A 20,852-nucleotide genomic window follows, 5' to 3' on the forward strand; every position below is an offset into this window, starting at 1 on the left:
TTCACTTAAGGTAGATTCTTGGGCCTAAGAGACGTTTGTTTGGCGGCCTCTGATTGGCTGGTACAGGGAGGTCTGCAGCTCGCTAACTGCTGCATTTTAATGTATGTAGTTCAGAAAACTTGAAATATCTTTATATTTCTTCATTTATCTCACGTTTTACACAAGATAGGACAGTTTTGGTCATACCATAGAATTCGGTATTAATTGTACAACTAAATCATGATTTCCTGAAATCAGTAAGATAAAACACAAAGGAATTACAACGAGTAAAAGTGAAGAGAGAAGCATTTCATTCTTTATACCTGTTTTTACATCTCATCGGATTTTGCATCATTGATGCGATCAAGATAAAATAAAACTAGTGTTTTCATACAACAAATTCACCCTGAATACGCTGGTGCTTTCAGATTTTAGATGCGTGTGATATGTGAAGAGAAAATGAAGAATATGTCTTATTATGTTGCATCCATTCATGACTCAGTTTGGCAGTAGAAACCGAGAGACGGTGATCTGCAAAGCTGAGGCGCCGTTGACAGTTGCCAGTTAGCAATATGAGAAGTTAACAGTTTTGACAATATTTACTGTATTATTATGTCTACATTTTCTGTAAATAAAGGCATAGAATTCCCATTATGAATGTCGAACTTTTTCACTCCAGTATCATATAATTATGTCCGTACGTCTGGACATATCTGATAAGAAAAAAATTAATAATTATATGGATGCATCTGGATGTGTTGGCTTCAATTTAGGCTAGGTGAGAAATTTGCATACTGTAGGCTACATGATAAATAACAGGCCTGCACAGTTATCAAATATAACATGTATATAGAGGAATAAACGTTCTGGTGTAAGAGCAGCTCAAACAAATTCTGAAAAAGACAGAATTTTATATTCGTTACAGCGCCAATAGATTTTATGGTAAGAAATAAAAAGATGTACTTTTGTTCATTGAATGAACATATAAAAACCATCAGCTTTTCGTGTTATTGACCAAAGAAGCAAGCGGCCATAATAATGAACTCATAATTATTTAGCTTGTTATTTATCATGTAGCCTACAGAATGCAAATTTCTCATCTAGACTAAATTGAAGCCAACACAACCAGATGCATCCATATGATTATTCATTTTTTCTTGTCAGATATGTTCAGAAAGACGGGCATATATGGTATTGGAGTGAAAAAGTTCGACAGTCATAATGTGAATTCTATGCATTTATTTACAGAAAATGTAATGACATAATAATACGGTAAATATTGTCGAAACTCCAAACTTCTCATATCGCTAATTGGCAATGTCAACGGCGCCTCAACGCTCTCGCTGTTTGCAGATCACCGTCTCTCGGTTTCTACTGCCAAACTGAGTCAAGTACGGATGCAACATAATACGACATATTCTTCATTTTCTCTTCACATATCACACGCATCTAAAATCTGAAAGCATCAGCGTATTCAGGGTGAATTTATTGTATGAAAACACTAGTTTTATTTTATCTTGATCGCATCAATGATGCAAAATCCGATGATATGTAAAAACAGGTATAAAGAATGAAATGCTTCTCTCGACACTTCTACTCGTTGTTTCTTTGTGTTTTATCTTACTGGTTTCAGGAAATCATGATTTAGTTGTACAATTAATACCGAATTCTATGGTATGACCAAAACTGTCCTATCTTGTGTAAAACGTGAGATAAATGAAGAAATATAAAGATATTTCAAGTTTTCTGAACTACAAACGTTAAAATGAAACTGAGCGAGCTGCAGACCTCCCTGTACCAGCCAATCAGAGGCCGCCAAACAAATGTCTCATAGGGCCAAGAATCTACCTTAAGTGAATCGACTATAGTAGGGTCTTGTGTAGCCTATATCCTTAAAGGTGATATAAATCCAGAACAGACAGTAGCCTAACCATATTAAGTAGGAACCCCCTTGTAAGGAATATCCTACTATTAGCCTAATACAGTGATGGCCGAATATCAGATGAAAAGGTAGTCTCGGCCACATAAAACAGAAAAACAGATAAGAGAATTATTTTCTGTAAAGTTTATATCTTTTAAGTTGTAAATAAGACTAGAATTGGTTAAGCAAGAACCTTCTAAGAAATCCTCTATTCTTAGCTTAACATAGATTAAACTAGAATCATTACCCTAAGCTATACAAAACAGTAGTTTGGGTTAGTCAAACAAATTAATTCATAGCAGTTAGTCTGAATGGCATGGCAATTGGAATTAAAAATTTCACTTAACCATTGCAAAAGTACTAGCAGTGTATAAGTAATACAGCCATGTACAGGTATCAAAACTAACATAAACCTTTGAAGGTTTAACATAGATATTTAATTAAATGTATTAAAACTGCCCAATTGTAATCAAATTAACCTGTAATATGGAAACTATATGAGGAACTACAGAAGTGTCCCTCACTTAAAAACAATTAATTCTAACTAGCTTCTAACAACAACTTGCCTTATATCGCTACAGGGCCGCCATTAGGCAGGATCCTCAATTCAAGTATTCCGTAGCAAATTGCTCGGTTTACTTTTTGCCAGTGGGTATGGCCCATACCACCTGCCATGAGCATAGTCCTTGTAAAAAAAAGGCAAATTTGCTTGGTCGCCAAATTTGGGCAAGATCTGTAGTATGCTCCTGCCAGCAAGTTTTAAGGACGAAACAGCTCCTTTTAAGCTGTCTCAGTGGGGCCTAGGGTTCAGTAGGGGTGAGGAAGGGGGGAGATTATCTTTCCAGCAGAACTCCGGCAGCATATATTTAACCCTTCCTCTGAACAGCATCAATGTTTGGGCCAAAACCCATTAACATCAGTCGTCAATACCTCCCAGGTTAACCCTGTGGAGGAAGTAGAGGAATCTTTACATGGAGTTCACATTCTTATTAAAAAAAATATGGAGTGAACATTGCCATCGAAATGGTCCTGCTCTCTCTCTCTCCGTAATAATCCATAAATAATATAACTTGACATTTCAAGTAAGGACAATCTCTCTCTCTCTCTCTCTCTCTCTCTCTCTCTCTCTCTCTCTCTCTCTCTCTCTCTCTCTCTCTCTCTCTCTCTCTCTCTCTCTCTCTCTCTCTCTCTCCGTAATAATTGATAAATAATTTCACTCTCTTAACTAAGGACAACCCTTGAACCAGGCGATTCTTTACCGTTCGTGTTGGTTCTCTCTCTCTCTCTCTCTCTCTCTCTCTCTCTCTCTTGTTCATAGTTAGCGCTCACACATTTTTACAACTTATTAATTCTCTGTACGTCTTTACCTGTACAGTAGATAGTTTAAATTGATCTAATTTGACCTTTATCGTCTACGAAGTGTAAATGCGCTAGTGTTGCAAATACATTCTAAAACATAGAGACATAATAACTAAGAGTTGTACTAGTCAAAATATAAAACACTGTTCGTTCATGAAAAAGCATTTCAGAACAAAGAGAAAGAGACGCAGAATAAAGAAGCTGTAAAAAAGACGTTGAGACGATTCTACAAATAGATCGGATGGAAGGGGAGATACCTGTACATGGCTGTATTACTTATACACTGCTAGTCCTTTTGCAATGGTCAAGTGAAATTTTTAATTCCAATTGCCATGCCATTCAGACTAACTGCTATGAACTAATTTGTTTGACTAACCCAAACTACTGTTTTGTATAGCTTAGGGTAATGATTCTAGTTTAATCTATGTTAAGCTAAGAATAGAGGATTTCTTAGAAGGTTCTTGCTTAACCAATTCTAGGCTTATTTACAACTTAAAAGATATAAACTTTACAGAAAATAATTCTCTTATCTGTTTTTCTGTTTTATGTGGCCGAGACTACCTTTTCATCTGATATTCGGCCATCACTGTTTTAGGCTAATAGTAGGATATTCCCCAGGAATCTGTTCCTGGGTTTAAGTCCAAGAGTCCCATATGGCATTATATGTTTGTTTGGATTAAATTATGTGGAATTTTCCACTGTTACTAAAATTTATTGGACCTGATAAATAGGAAAAGATATCATAGCTGGGAATGGGTTTATATCCGAAGCTAAATAGTGAGAACTGTGGTAGGACCATCAACTACCCGATAATGTTCAGACCTAAGAGTTATCAGATTGATAGCTCAAAGGCGGAACTATTCTTTAGGGCTAGACCACGGATTCCAGTGGTGTCAGGTTCTAGGGATAGGACTCTTGGCATTCTATCCTGTTTGCCCATGATATGATTAGGGTGGGGATGATTGTATTCTTGAAATACTTTCAGTCCTAGCAAGCGGGTTTGGCTTACACTTGGGCCACTCGAATCATGTTGTGCCATTCCCTGAGGGGTAGGGTAGGGAGCGGACATTTGGGAATCAGTTTTCACTTGTGCCATTGGTGGAAGAATAAACTCCATGAAAGGCTGATGATATCTTTTTAAGGTTTTCAGGTTTATTTATTTATTTATTTTTTTTTTTTTTTTAAGTACCCCTGGACCCTCTGATGGCATTGTTCTGGCACATAGCAGATCTTCTAGCATGGAAAAAGACATTCTTTGGATAATCCAAATAGTCCAAATCAGAGTGGTATTAAAACCTTAATACCCTATAAAACTCCCAAAAGGAGTAAATACCGACATGACCCAACCTTGACTCACTTCGACTCCCTCTTTGGGAATGGAAGTTGGTCAAGGTTTCTAACCATGGAAGCTGACCAAAATATTCCAGCCCTAAAACTAGAAAATTATTTATTAGATAGACATCCAATAACAGATATGTCATTAAGACAAATAAAGGAAAAAACTTGGCGTATGGAAGCCACAACAAAAAGTCAGTCCGAGGACTATTTGTCTATGAGAAATATAGACACTATTAACATAAAAGTGAAACAACACAATACTATGAACAGCATTCAGGGTACCATTGTACTTCCTGAAAACAATAACGAACCAGTCGATAAGAAAATGCTATTGGACTCTCAAAAAAAGATACCAAATGTCCAAGATTGTGAGGTACAGTAAACCCCCTGTATTCGCTTTCTCATGGTTCGTGGACTCGCACATTTCCGGTTTTCTCTGTGGAACATATCTAGCCATCATTCGCGGAAAATTCGCCCATTCGCGGTATTTTTCACTGAGAAATATTCACTAATTACTGTACTTTCATATAATTTTCATGAATAAATGTACTTTTTGTGATAAAACTATTAAAAAACTCAGGTATATGCATTTTTACAGGGTTTTTCTGTTTAAACTATCAAAATGGGCAGTTGTAAGTGTTTTTAGAGGGGTTTTAAGTATTCGCGGATTTTAGCTATTTGCGGGGGCGTGTGGGACGTGTCCCCCGCGAATACGGGGGGTTCACTGTATATGCTGTACCAAGTAAAAACAGCAATAGACAAACAAAAATAGCAAAAATAAAATTTGAGGGTGAAGATCTACCTCAAAAAATAAAAATTTTAGGCCAAAATGGAGAGTTGAGGCCCTATGTCCCAAAACCACTGCAGTGTCAAAATTGCAGTAAGTATGGACACACAGAAAAATTGTAGAAATGAACCGGTATGCGCTTATTATGGATCTACTGAACATACCACGCAGTGGAAGTGCAGTGAACCTAAGTGTGTAAACTGTGGGCAAAATCAACGTGCAAGATCCAAAGAATGCATGTATTATATATACAATACGGAATTGAAAATACTACAAGAACAAACGGGGATGTCTATAAAAGAGGCTAAGTTGGAATTAAAAGTGAGAGGAATTCAAGATCCATCTAAGAAACATACATATTCTTCAATAACAAGAGCAAAAAATGAAGCAAAAATGCAAACAGATAGAAATAACAGAGCACCGAAAAGTAAATTTCAAGAAAAAATTAATAATTTAGAAATAGAAAATAAAATGGTAAAGAATAAAGAAACAGGTACAAATGAGATGGATAATATTTTATCCAATTCATTTGAAATGTTAAAGCAAATGAAAACACGGGAGGATGCTGCTACTAAAGTAACAGAAGAGGGTAGTGATAGACTGGAAATTAAAGACAAAAAAAGGCCTTTGGAGAGAACACCACCCAAAACGAAGAAACCAACTATTATTAGAGAAACATCAGTTAAACCAAAGATAAAGGAGATGAAAAAGGAACAAAAACAAAAACAAGCTAAAAATATACCTTTATTTCCTAAAATAATAGTAAAACCTATGAAGGCAAATGTCGAGAACACTGAAGAAGTGAAAGAGAACTGCACCATAGATGATAATGATTATGTCAAGGGAGAAGAGATTACTCCATCTCCAGTAATTGGTACAAGAGCAATTGAAAAGAGAAATACACATGATAACGCTTGTGGATGTAATGATTGTTTCATTGAATTATGCAATAACAACAAAAGCATAACAAAAGATGGTTTAACAAACATTATAAGAAATTTATGAAATACAGAAAAAAGAAACCACAGATTTGAGTAACCATGAAAAAGGGTGCATGTGCATTGAGCACTTAGTATATTATAAGGAAAAACAAATGAATGTTGTGAGTAAATTATTAGAAAAAATTCAAATTGATAATACAAAAAAAAGAGAGTAAAACTCTATCGCTATAAAAAAATATTTTCAATAGTTATATTATATAATGGAACGTAAATGGTCTACAGACCAGATTACACCTAGGAGAAATACAACGGTTATTAAAAGAATATGAATCAATGATATTATGTTTGCAACATGTCAACAAAACAATATCAACAATAGGTAAACATACCTTAGGATCAACATCACGAGAGGAAGAAGGAAATTTAGTTACTGCTTTATATGCACATAACAGAGTATGTTATGACAAAACACAAAGTCCCATGGTGGTCTGAAAAACTAACAGAATCAATAAAAATAAAACACCAAATTGGAAGACGATTAAATAATTTGAATAGAAAATTCAGTAAAATAAACAAAACATAACTGATATTAGAAGGAACCTAACAAAAGCTGACTATATTATTATTACAAATTGATACATTAAAACCTCTATATAACAAAATATCTGCAAAGTTTAAAAGAGAAGTAATTCAAGGAAGAATCATTTCATGGAAAAAATATGTATCAGATCTCTCTAAAAATACTCCCATACAAAAAATATGGGAAAAATTCAGGAAAATAAGTGGTACCCATGTTAAACCACCTAGACATGCCATAATAAAAGATGGGAAAAGAATACTTGATCCTAAAGAAATTAGTAATGTAATAGGTGAAAATGTAGCAAAAGTAAGTAGCAACAAAAATTTAGATGAGGATTTCCGCACAAGGAAAATAATATAGAATTAATGACAATAAATTTTGAAACAATAGAAGATATATATTATAATAGAAAATTTAATATGGAAGAGCTAGAATTTGTGCTGTTGAACAGCAATAAATCTGCCCCTGGAGGTGACAGTATTTGTTTTGAAATGATCTGCCATTTAGCACCTTTGGCAAAGACATACTTGTTAGTTTTATAACCACTTATGGCTTCGAAATTTATTTCCTGATGAATGGCATAAAGCTATAATTATTCCAATCCCCAAACCTGGAAAAGATCTCAGTAATGTAAACAGTTACAGACCAATTTCTTTAACAAGTTGTTTATGCAAATTACTAGAGAAAATGGTAAATGGCACATTTGAGAAAATAAAATTTTGACTCCCACTCAGTTCGGGTCACAGTGTAACAGATCTACATTAGATTCTCTCTGTAACTTAGAAGACCATATATGTAGAGGTTTTGAACGAAAACAAATTACTGTAGCAGTCTTTTTTGACATTGAAAAAGCATACGATACTACATGGAGGTATGCTATGTTAAAAACTTTACAAAACAACAACATCCGTGGACATTTACCTAGGTTTATACAAAACTTCTTAACAAATCGCAGTTTTCAGGTGAGAGTTGATGATGTTCTGTCTAGAACATTTCCTCTTGAAAATGGTGTTCCACAGGGAAGCGTCCTTAGTGGCACACTGTTTACTTTAGCAATTAATGATATCAGTAATAATCTACCTATTGGTATTAAAAGTAACCTGTATGTGGATGATTTTGCCATATATTATTCAGCATCTCGAATAAAACATGCAGAACGAATCATTAATAAAAGCATAGTAAAAATAGATAAATGGGCTTTATATGTAGGCTTTAAATTTTCCATAGATAAAACCCAAGCAATCATGTTTTATAAAAATAAAAAGTGGAAAAAAGGTGAAGAAATAGACGTAAAAATCAGAAACCATAGTATACCAGTTGGCCAAACAGCAAAATTTTGGGATTAGTATTTGGTACTTACATACCCTTACTTTGTTGTATAAAGCAACAGTGCTGTTTATCGTTGATTATGGAAGTAAAATATATGGCTCGGCATCAGACTCAACGCTGAAAATGGTAGACCCAGTTCATAATGAAGGCCTTAGAATATGTTCAGGAGCTTTTCGATCATCACCAATATCTTCTTTACAAGTTGAATGTGGTGAACTACCTCTCTCTCTCTCCATAGAGAGCTAGTAACAATGAAGAGTGCTCTGAGAATTCAGACAAATGATCCTCCAACCAAAAAATTATTTGGACTAAGAGATGTGTTCATAAACAATCATCCACCTCCTTTCCCAATTAGAGCTAGAAGATTGAGTTGCTAAAGATATACTGTATATACAATTACCTTTAATATTAAAATTACCTCCTCCTTGGAATATGAATAAAATGAGAATTTGTACACACTTGCAATATTTATCAAAAAGTCATTCATATACTCCAGAATACCACAGACAACATGCAGTAGAACATATAATCCAAAAAGGTCCGCATTACACAATATGCACCGACGGATCTAAGTCACAATACGGAGTGGGATATGCTGTATCCCAGAGCAAAATGTATCAGTTCTCTCTTCCAGATAATGCCTCAGTATTTACAGCTGAATTATGCGCAATAGTATCAGCCATAGAAATAATTAGAGAAGTCGCATGTAATAATTTTGTGATTTATAGCGACTCCAGAAGTGCTATAGAAGCCATTCAAAGCTATAATAAAAAAAATAATATTGTACAACATATAAAGTTTTCACCCCATAAGTTGTACAATAATGGAAAAAATATTGATATCTGTTGGATCCCTGCCCATGTAGGGATTAAGGGAATGAAGAGCTGATAAAGCAGCTAAAGAAGCGGTCCACATGATAAGAGCAAATGTAGACATCCCTATTAGTGACTATACAAGATGCATAAAAACAGTCACTGTAAAAAAATGGCAAAATATGTGGAATGAAGAACCTGAAAATAATAAATGAAAACAGAAAAAATCCAGTGTTGGAAAATGGAGTTCGTCATACCAGAGAGAGAGACGCACAAGTAATTCTGACGCGTCTTCGAATAGGCCATACTCGTTTGACACATGGACACTTAATGAACAGTCCATGTGGCCCTCCTCCCAAATGCCCAGATTGTAATGTTGATAACAGTTAAGCATATACTGTGTGAATGTCCAAAATATAACCTGCAGCGATTATCAAATTTTGAAAGTAGACCAATAAAAGAAATTTTGTCTGAATCTTCAACATTCTCAATAGTGCCCATTTTAATGTTCATGAGAAGCTGTGAGTTAATTGGTAAAATATAAAAAATCAGTCAATCAGTATAATGAATTTTAAAACAGGTAAATTTTATGATTTTACTTAATATATTTTGAATTTTAATTTACCTTTTTAGTGAGTATATATGGAAGCATGAGTATAAATGTATTTATTGTGTGAGTGTGTTCCAGTATGAAAGCACATGCCTTTTTACAGCTTTTAATTTCATTTTCATTTCCGTTCATTCATTATTGACAAGTGGCCTATTAGGTCCCAGTGCTAGGCTTCTAGTCTAGACTTGTCATTTCATCCTAATCCTTAGGGCCAGCCCTCTGAGAGCTGATAGTCAGCTCAGTGGTCTGGTGAAGCTATTTTAATAATGATAATGGAGGCAGTACCCACCTGAAGCAGCTCTCTTACCAGGTAAGGTACAACAAGCATTGACCCAACGCTAGCAACCTTCCTAGTTCAAAGTCATTATCTTTATTAATGTTTTGGATTAGAACATGTCCATGGTTCCCACCTCCTGTCAGTGTGGAATCAGCTATGTAATTGCTTGGTAATTCACTTTTATAAAAATGACATTTTTATGTTAAGTAACTTACCAAGTAACTACATAGCTATTATGTTTCATTTATCAGCCGCTTAAATTTGAAAATTCGTGGTAGCGTTCCAATAATTTAGTGTAGGTAACTCACCCTGCCCACTTGCAGGGAGTGAGAGATACAACACTACTAACGAGCCCAATTCGTTTCTGCTGGTTGTCAGTTAACATGGTTGTTGACTTCAGATTTCATTTGATTTATTATAATTCGCCAAATGGTTTTCATCACTTTGGTGAAGCATTCTTTGTCTTGGTAGGGATTGCGCTAATTGTATTAGCTTATTTAGCTTGGACTTTTGCCTTTTATTAAGATGTCTGACTCTAGTTCGGTTAGCAGTAGGTTTTGCAGCAAGGCTGCAATACCAGACTTACTTCAATCAAAACATGACTCTCATACCATTTGTTTTCAGTGTAGAGGACAAAATTCCTCTTCAGTCTTGACTTGTGACGAATCCACAGAGTGGTATCAGGGGAAATGGAAAACTTTGACTAGTTATTTAGATAAACTTGAGAAAAACAGACGAAGGAGAGGAGCTACTAAGCTGAAGCTAAGAATTCAGTTAGTCAGGGTTCTCCTGTTTTGTTTGCCCTTGCGACTCCTGTAACTGCATTTTCCCCTATCACCAGTCCTCTAGCTTTACCTGTGACTCCATTGTCCAACTTCCAACCTTCTGAACCCAAAGCCATCGTCAGTCTGGATAAGTTCAGTGCCAGTGATCTCAGTGCAAGTGTTGTGTCAGTGGAGGAGGTGGCTACTCGTCCCACTGATGCTCCTTGATGAAGGTCCCCTGTCAGACCCCCCTAAACCTGGGAGGAGGCAAACTGTAAGTCCCAGGGAGGTCGATGGGGTTTACCCACTGGTAGTTGCCCCCCAACCGAACCTGTTGTTCGAGATTCTCAGGACTCGGTGGACAGCCGCTGGAAAGGCGTCCACATCGGAGTTCATGCCCTTTCATCGAGTGATTTGGATTCTGGATTGAATGAATCCAAGTGCAAAGCGGGTCAGAAGTGCAGCTGGTGCTTTAAAAGTGTATCCAGGCCACTGAAAAGGCCAATATCCGTGGCGGAGTCTGATTTTCTGATCCTGTGGAAGCTGAACAGAAATCAGGATCAGAGTCCCAAACCTTCATGTAGTTTTTGGGATGATCCGTCTAGTGTGTTGCCTGCAGTGTCTGTGTCAGGGCGTCAGTTTTTGTTGCCCAAGTGGGTCTCCAAGAAATATGTAGATCCAAGGGATCCAGGCATCCAGTAGGATCCAAGGGATCCAGTTTAGTGGGATCTGGAGGATCCAAGTATTTAATGGGATCGGAAGGATCCAGGCATTTAGTGGGATCTGAGGGATCCAGATATTTAGTGGGATCTGAGGGATTCAAACATCCATCGGGATCCGAGGGATCCATTCACCCAGTGGGATCTGAAGGATCCATTCATCAAGTGGGATCTGTGGGATCCAAGTGTTTAGTGGGATCCAAGGGATCCAAGCGCACAGTGGGATATAGAGGATCCGATGTGCCTGTGGAACCAGATCAACACCTAGTTCTTGCGTGGTTGCCAGTGTGTGATCGCTCCCCTTCTGAGCTGGCGCCAAATTCATCCAGGCATCCGGTGCCACACACCACTTCTCGTTCAGTTCAGAATCCTTCTCTGGAACCGATTCAGCGACGCTTAGACAGCATTCTAGATCTGTTACGCAAACCGACAGTGATTCGTGAGTCCGAGCATTTGACTCTCACCCATTTTGTCTGAAGAAGAGGACGTAGAACAGGATCAGCCTTCTTCAGCCTATGCTTCCCTTTTGAAGTACTTCTTGTTTTGCTTTCCGGACTTCTTTTCACCAGTAACTCCATCTTTGCCGAATTCAGCTTTTATGATGAGACAGCCAAAGGAAGCTTCGAGGCTGCCTAAGATGGTTCTATCGTCCTCTTCGAAGAAAGCTCTGTCAGGCATTGAGAGCTGGCTGACAGAAAAGAGGGATATGGGGAAAGCGGTATTCTGTGCTCCTCCTCCTCGTTTATCTAAAAGGAGATACTTGTCTTATGTTACTGGAGAAGTGCCGTCATTGGGAGTTTCTGCCTCCTCCCAAGGGGACTTCTCCAGTTTAATTGATTAGTCACGGAGATCTGCTTTGTCCACATCCAAGATCTTATTCATGGCTTCAGAATTTGAGCATTTGATAAAGGATATCTTTAAGGTCTTCGAGATCTTAAGTTTTCTTGATTGGGCTGTCAGTGCCCTTAGCGAAGAAAATAGAAGACTGTGCCTCTCTCCAAGATAACTTTGCTACAGACTGGCCAGGAGTGCTCTCATGCGTGGATAAGGCGATCAGGGATGGACCCCAGGAGCTGGCAGCCTTGTTCGCGGTGGGAATACTTACGAAACGAGAGCAGTGGTGTTCATTCACTTCAAAAGGGGTCACTCCCTCCCAGAGATCCGCACTTCTTTTTGCTCCTTTAGATCAGCATAGCCTCTTTCCCAGCGCTATGGTAGAACATATCGCAACAAATCCACTCAAGACTTGTTGGCTCAGTCCACCAAACATCCGAAGGAGTTTGGACGTTCTTCATCCTCCTCATTGTTTGCACCTAGAATGGTTTCACCTCTACAGCAAGCATTTCGAGGCGGTAGAGGTAGATTCCAGTCCTGTTCCCTAGCTTATTCAAGATCCGTTCGACCAATCAAGAAATCAGCAAGCAAACCTTCCTCTCGCAAGTGAGGATACTATCCTCTCTGTACCATGGGGGCCAGGATTCTACATTTTTGGAGCAAGTGGGAGGACAGAAATGTAAAACCTTGGGTTTTAGAGGTGATCAGAGGATATTTCATCCCATTCTGGGAGAAACCTCCCTTAGTGTCCTCTCCTATCAACTTGGTGGCCTACTCTTTAGGCTCAGAGAGGAATTTGGCCTTGTCACAAGAAGTCTTGTCTCTGCTCACCAAGAGGGCCATAGAAATAGTCAAAGATATCAGCACGCCGTGGTTTTACAACCGCCTATTCATTTTCCCAAAGTCATCAGGAGGTTGGAGACCTGTCCTGGATGTCAGCGCCCTGAATTTCTATGTTCAAATTACAAAATTCAAAATGGAAACCATCCATTCAGTTGTCTTCCATCCATCAAGGGGATTGGATGGTAACTATAGACATGCAGGACGCATATTTCCACGTTCCAGTCCACCCAGAAGCCAGAAAATGTCTGCGGTTTGTGTTCCAGGACAAGATCTTCCAATTTCGAGCGCTGTGCTTCGGACTGTCAACAGCCCCTCAAGTTTTCACCTGTGTCCTCGCCCCATTAGCAGAATGGCTACATCTCATGGGGATCAACATTTGTCTCTTATTTAGATGACTGGCTCCTACACTCCCCTCAGAATCAAGTTGCACGGAGGACCTAAAAAAAGACTTCTGTTAGCCCAAGTGTTGGCCCTGCTGATAAACCTAGACAAATCCCAATTAGTCCCGAGTCAATCGATTGTGTATTTGGGAATGGAGATCAACTCTTGGATTTTTCGGGCTTTTCCATTCGACAAGAGAATCCAAGCTTGCATTCGGGCTTTGGCAACAAATGGATGAGTTTACTGAGAACTCTCTCATCCTTAGAAAAGTTAATTTTTAGTACTGGCTTGGCTAAGAAAGAAGTGTTCAAGAACACAATTTCTTTCTAGCTTCATGAAGCTATCAGTGAGCAGATGCTATACCCAACATGTAGCCAGGAGTTCATTCTGAGGACCTCAAGAAGATAGGGACATTAGTCCGTCCCTTGCATTCCGGAAGAATCTGTCAGTTCTACAGGTATTAAGACAGAACGTGGTCTAGGCTGTCCACTCTCACATCTTTCTACCTTCAGGATGTTGCCCACAGGCCCTGGGACTCCTTTTTCCCTGGGTCCTGTGGTGGCTGCTCAACAAGTTGTGTAGCTTGCCCAGCTCCCATAGCGGACAGTTTGCATCTCATCTAAGGTGTTCGATGGCAAAGAGTGAATGTGATCGGGGGACTGGCTCCTCCCTTCTCTCTTTTACGTTTCCTCTCGCAGAGGAGACAAGTAGACATCCGTTACATGCTGGTTGGGCGGGCCATGCAGGTGAGCCTACATAACTGAGTACCCTGTCTGTAATCTTAGATAGATTAATAGATGCAAGTCCTCCCCTCTCTCTAGCAAGGGGAGAGAGGGGCTGACGATAAAACATCCTGTTGGCTATCTCTAGTTATATCTGACGCTCTGGGTTCATCCAGGCCTTTTTCAAAGCAATGTTGCTACACACACATTATTTCGAAAGGTCCAGAAGTCTAACAGTTGAACACACTGTTGTTCACACTTTTGTTCAACATGTCATGACCAGGAAGGAGGTCCAGGTGAGGCACACTACCAGTCAGTTCAGAAGCTTGCTCAGAATCCTCCCACCTAGAAGTAAGTCTTTGTATGTAAAGACTGATGGTTTGTATATTGTGTAGGAACAAATGACAAATTTTTAAAGTAATTTGTATTTTCCTTAGCTATGCAAACCTGAGGTCTTTACAGTTAAATGCTAACCACACACCACCCCCCCATTCTGCTCCCTGGGCCAAAAGGCAAAGTGAATGATTACTGACTGGGTGGGTGGGACTACCACCCATAGTAGGTAGTCAACTACATACCCACCTTGTTTAAAGTTAAATGGCTGGTCTCCAGCTGCACTGATGCATATTCCTATGAAAAGACCTCAGGTTTGTATAGTTAGGAAAAATACAAATTACTATAAAAATTTGTCATTTTTCTTTTCAGGAAAACAGGTTTGAAGATACTGCTTCCATTAGCTGTGGCGCTCACATCTATTGGAAAATCTCAAGAACTGCTGTCAGCCCTCAGTATTAAACCCTGCTTGGATGACTGTATGAATAATCTTGAATCTTCCAAATCTCAAAGTGAAAGAGGTATACAGTACTTAAGATTTAGTTGGTTTTGCAGTAACATACTTGTAATCTCATGAGTCACAAATATTATAAGTGGTACACTGATTAGTTGCATGTGACATGGTGCAGTTATGTTAGTTATAATTTATATGTTATTTTTGATAGTGTAGCTGCTGTTCATCCTCAGATGAGTTACACTTTTATGGTCCCCCAAGGCTCCATAAGACAGACCAACCAATCACAAAGAATTCTCTTATAGTTGGTCTCGGCAGGTATAGTTCTTGTCGGCACAGTGATGGAATATATATAAAGGACTCAGGACAGGAGGGCTCTTTCTCCTGTCCTACAATGATTACCTAGTTCCTACGTCATACCCTGTCTTACATCATACTTGCACAGCTGTGACAAGAAGTTGCTGGCATCTTCATTACACTCTGGTCTGTCCAAGTTTTCACTTGTCCCCAAGATCTGCTCCGGGAATGGATATGCCTACGCAGTGTATTCACCAACGAGTCAAGCTAAGTACTTAGTTTTAAGACCCATTGAAAAGTTTTAGTTTCTTAAACTTGCAAGGCAGGAAGTTAGGAATAGATTTGTAGGCTGCAATGTAATTGCCATGCTTCTTTTTTTTGTTTAACACAGTGAGATTTAGCATTAAGGCAATAATATTAGACATTTTGTTATTGAAACTTATTATACAATACACTTTTAACATTGATAGATAATTTCAAGTTACCAAAAGGGTAAATCGGGGTCTTTCTTGTTTATGAAAGATAGCTGCATTTGCCCCTCGATGTGGGACCACTTGACGTGGTGAGGGGGCTCTTGAACCCCAGGAATTTGGTCCCAGGTTTGATTCCAAGAGTCTCATATATTATTATATATTTCTTTGGACAAATTTTGTGGAATTTTCCACTTTTTGTAAAATAATATTGGACCTGATAAACAGGAAAAGATATCATAGCTTAGAATTGGTTTACAGTGTGTCCAAAGCTAAATAGTGGGAACTGTGGTAGAACCATCAACTGCCTGATAATGTTCAGACCTGAGAGATATCAGATTGATAGCTCAAACACAGAACTGTTCTTTAGGGATGGACCATGGATTCCTGGGGGTCTGGTTCTGGGGATAGGACTCTCAGCATTTTATCCAGTTTGCCCATAACATGATTAGGGTGGGGATAATTGTATTCTTGTAATACTCTCAGTCCTAGCAAGCAGGTTTGGCTTACACTTGGGCTACTTTAATCATGTTGTACGATCCCCTGTGGGGTAGGGTAGGGACACAGATATTTGGGAGTTGGTTTTCACTTGTGCCATTGGCAAATGATATCTTTTTAAAGTTTTCAGGTTTAATTTTTTTCATTTCCTCAAATCTTTATGACAAGTAAAAATAAAGATTCGAGTACCCCTGGGCCTTTTGATGGTATTGTCTCAGCACAGTTGATAACTGCTGGAACCTCCTCCTCTGACAACTTTTGCTTAGTACCAAATGTTAAAAGTGTGCGAGTGCTTCATGTTATAGACATAACAGTCCATTGCTACTATGAAACTATTTTGACAGTTTTTCATCCCTTTGGAACCATAATTGAAATCTGGATGAATTTCCTAGAAATTGAATTAAAATGAGAAGCATGGGTTACTTTTGATAAATATGAAGACACCATAAAGGCTAGTAGTTAATATCAATACTGTGCAAAAGGAGCTCTGACATATAAAGCACTTAAAAATTTAGATATATATGTACCATCTGAATGGGTTCAAGATACCTGTCAGAAAACACAGGATAATGCCCCATTATAGAGGGATGAATAAATTTGTTTTTATTTAGCATTTCCCAACGTTTTGTGAGAGAGAGAGAGAGAGAGAGAGAGAGAGAGAGAGAGAGAGAGAGAGAGAGAGAGAGAGAGAGAGAGAGTAATTGTCGTTAGTGAGTGCTTGGTTGTTGGAAGAGGATGAGGTCGTTAGGTTGTTTACAGTGCTGTCTGTCTGTGCAAATGTCGAGGAGTTTTTTTCGGTTTTGGGAGAGTCTTGAGCTGAGTTCTGTGCAAGGCGGACATTGATGGTAGATTATTGTATGTTCCGTGAGTCGAGTGTTTTCTGTTGGATGTTATTGTTGTCTGTGCATGTGTCTCTTTCTTTTGCTGGTTTTTTTGTTTGGAAGTCTGTTTTCCGGGTTTGTTTGTGTAATTTTGTCTACTGTGTTGGCGACCGTGGACACCCTCAACCATCTCCCAGCAACCGAGGATCATAGTGAGTATTGTATGTGGTTATATGTTCGTGTATCTGTGTTGTGTATTGTTTTTTGTGTTTTAAAATCCCGCCACATAAAATTTGGCGCCAACGTGGGCTGTTGTATAATAGCCGTTAGGATTGTTTGTGGTGGGTAGAGTGAGAGTAAGAGGTCAGGATGAGTGAGATAGAGAAACTGAGAGAGGAACTCCGAGTGGCTAGGGAACTCCAGGGTAGGCTGGAGGAGGAGAATGGGAGGCTGAGGAGTGAGAATGAGGAGTTGAGGAGTCAGTTGGAGGAGATGGGGGGAATGCTAAGAAGTGCAAAAGAAGAAATGAAAGGGGAGATGAAAGAGTCAGAAGAGAGAATGGAAGAGAGGGTGGATAAAAAGTTGGAGGGAATGATGAAAGGTGTGGAAGAAATGGTGAAAGGTATGTTCAAGGGTGTTTTTGGAGAAGGGGCTGTTGGAGGCAGGTTCTCTGGAACGTGTGAAGGGGCAAGAGAGAAAGAAAAGGAGGAAGAAGTGAATGGAAGCTTGAGTGATGAAAGTGATGTGGAAATAGGAAGTAAGAAACGAGAGAATGAAAGGCAGGGTAAGGAAAAGGGGAATGAAAAGCAAGGGAAGGAACGGAGGGAAAGTAAGGATAAGTCAGGGGAAGAAAAAGGGAAGAAGGGAAAGGGAAAGGAAACTGGTAAGAAGGGTAAGGAAGTGGGAAAGGCAGGAAAGAAGGGAGAGGGTGAAGGCAGTAGTGATAGTGAGGTGGATGGAGGTGAGTGGATAAAAGTGGATAAAAAGAGGGGGAAGAAGAGTGTAATGAGTAAGATGAATGTAAGTGCAGAAGTGGACTCTTTGTATTCGGAAGAGGGTATGAAAGGACAGAGTGAAAGTAGCGAAAGTGAGAAAGAAGTGAGAAAGAAGTGAGAAAGGCTATGTATGTGAGGGAGGTACCCCGGTGTGAAAAGTATAATGAGTATGGAAGTAGGGATGTGCATGATTTCTTTAGGGAGTATGAAAGGTTTTGTCAGGATAAGTATGGGGAAAGTAAGAGAGTGTGGGCCCGAGAATTAGGAGAATATTTGACTGGTTTTTTGCTTGATATGTATAGGGTTATTATGAGTGTGGGGGATGTTGAGTATGACAAGGTGAAAGCTAGACTAGTTGAGCAAGCGAGGCGTATGAAAGCGAGTGTTAAGTATAAGAGGAAGAATGAATTTGATGAGGCAAGAATGAAAGCTGGGGAAACCTTGTCACTGTATGCTTGTAGGCTGGAGACGTTGGCAAGGAAGAAGTTTGGGGATGATGGGATAGATGAATGTAAGGAGTTAGTACGGAAGTTGTTAGGGACAGTGCCAGATGGAGTTAGAGAATTTGTGAACTTGAAGTGGAAGGAGAAGAAAAGATGGACGAATGAAAGGTTGACTTGGGGAGAAATTTTGGAAATTGTAGAAGATTATGAGCTTGACAGGGTTATAAAAGAGAGCAGAAGTGTAAGTGTAAGGGCTGGGGTAGATGAGAGAGTACCAGAGTTCGAAGCTATAGGGATGCAGTGTTGAGGGGCCCAATGAGAATGGCCGATAGTGTAATAGATAGGAGTGTAAGAGCAAGTAATGTGGAGGTGCCAGGGAGGATGAATGGTGGGTTTGTAAGGGAACAACGGGTTGGATGGGTTAGGGATAGTAGTGTACAAAGGGGAAGGTCGTTGAGTGGAAGTCGAGCAAAGTGTTTTAGATGTGGAAAGGAAGGACATACAAAGAATGAGTGTAGGTGGGCTTTGGGAGCGTGTTTGGTGTGGGCAACCGGGACATTTGGTAAGGGAGTGTACGAAAGATAGGGGGGTTAAATGCTACAGGTGCGGACAGGTGGGTCATATTGCTAATGGTTGTAGGGGTACCCGAGTGAATGTAATATGTGGCAACTGTGGTAAGAATGGGCATTATGCGAGAATGTGTTCAGAACCGAGAGCGAAGTGTGTCGAATGTGGAATGGAAGGGCATGTATCAAGTGTATGTAGACGAAAGAGGGTGACTGTGACAGCGAATTCGGGAAACTGAGTGTGAAGGGGGTTCAAATGGGTGGATCCTCCAGGATGCAAGCGGTGCATGTGATGCATGTACGTGAGGGGTTGTTGCATGAGGGAGGCTTTGCTGGAAAGACTGACGAGTGCATGAAGCAATTTGTTTTGATAGAGTATGGTAGAAAACGTAAGAAAGGGAAGAACGTAAGTGAACGGAATGGTCGTAAGTTGTGTGATAGGGGTGTGAGTGCCAAAGTGAAAATGAGTGATAAAGCGTGTAATATGGATGAATGGGATGGTATGAATAGAATGTATAGCATATGCGGGTTTGATATAACTGAGTTGACTGAACGTGTAGGGGTTAGTGAACGGTTGGCGGTGAGCGAAAGTGTAAGAATAAGAGAGCGTAGCAGTAATATACGAGTGATTGAAAGCATGAATGAATCGTTGCAAGAATTGGAAAGGTCAATGAGCGAATGGGCTGGGTTAGTTGAAGAATTGGGGGAGGTATTTGGGAACAAGTTAGAGGGTATAGATGAGATTGTGGATGAAATTGAGAGTGGTAATAGTGAAGAAGAAAGCGTGAATCTGAGAGAGAATGGAGGAGAAGATGTGAGTTTGAATGTTGCTAGAAGAGAGAGTGATTCTGAGAGAATGATTGCGTGCCCATGAACGCGATCTAGAGGACCTGCTAGTGAGCATCCATGGGTGTTGCGTGAAGGCGATTTGAAAGAGGTGTGAAAGGTGTTGGTTGGGAAATGCTAAAAGGGGGAGAAATATAGAGGGATGAATAAATTTGTTTTTATTTAGCATTTCCCAACGTTTTGTGAGAGAGAGAGAGAGAGAGAGTGTAATTGTCGTTAGTGAGTGCTTCGGTTGTTGGAAGAGGGATGAGGTTGTTAGGTTGTTTACGGTGCTGTCTGTCTGTGCAAATGTCGAGGGAGTTTTTTTTCGGTTTTGGGAGAGTCTTGAGCTGAGTTCTGTGCAAGGCGGACATTGATGGTTGATTATTGTATGTTCCGTGAGTCGAGTGTTTTGTGTTGGATGTTTTGTTGTCTGTGCATGTGTCTCTTTCTTTTTGCTGGTTTTTTTTTTGGTTGGAAGTCTGTTTTCCGGGTTTGTTTGTGTAATTTTGTCTACTGTGTTGGCGACCGTGGACACCCTCAACCATCTCCCAGCAACCGAGGATCATAGTGAGTATTGTATGTGGTTATATGTTCGGTGTATCTGTGTTGTGTATTGTTTTTTGTGTTTTAAAATCCCGCCACACCATCCAGAACTCCCAAACCTCCTATGTGCTAGTTGCTACAGCTAAGGAGGAAAACTACAATTATTACATGTTCTGCAAGTACCCCCAGAAGAAGGTGGGGAGAATAAAGAGTGGAGATATATCTATGTTTGGAAAAGGTACAGTGCTCATACATGCTAAATCAAAAACACAAGCTCAAATGCTATCTGTAATGAATCCTTCTGGGCATGATATGATTAAAGAAATCAGACCCCACCTGAATTTTAGTTATGGCAGAGGTGTCATTTTTGACAAAGATTTATATGAGTTCATGGAAAGTGAAATCTGT

The 20,852-nt window shown here is 39.3% G+C and overlaps 1 protein-coding gene across 3 annotated transcripts in view; it reads left to right on the plus strand.

The window, feature by feature from the left end:
* LOC136847063 (gamma-tubulin complex component 5-like) overlaps positions 1-20,852 on the plus strand; it is a 326,992-nt gene that overhangs the window by 211,819 nt on the left and 94,321 nt on the right. For all 3 annotated transcript variants that reach the window (XM_067118322.1, XM_067118323.1, XM_067118324.1), the window contains one exon: positions 14,902-15,050. In XM_067118322.1, coding sequence (XP_066974423.1) covers positions 14,902-15,050 — 149 coding nt within the window. The remainder of the gene's footprint in view (positions 1-14,901; positions 15,051-20,852) is intronic.

This window comes from Macrobrachium rosenbergii, chromosome 16, assembly GCF_040412425.1.
Source record: "Macrobrachium rosenbergii isolate ZJJX-2024 chromosome 16, ASM4041242v1, whole genome shotgun sequence".
NCBI lineage: Eukaryota > Metazoa > Arthropoda > Malacostraca > Decapoda > Palaemonidae > Macrobrachium > Macrobrachium rosenbergii.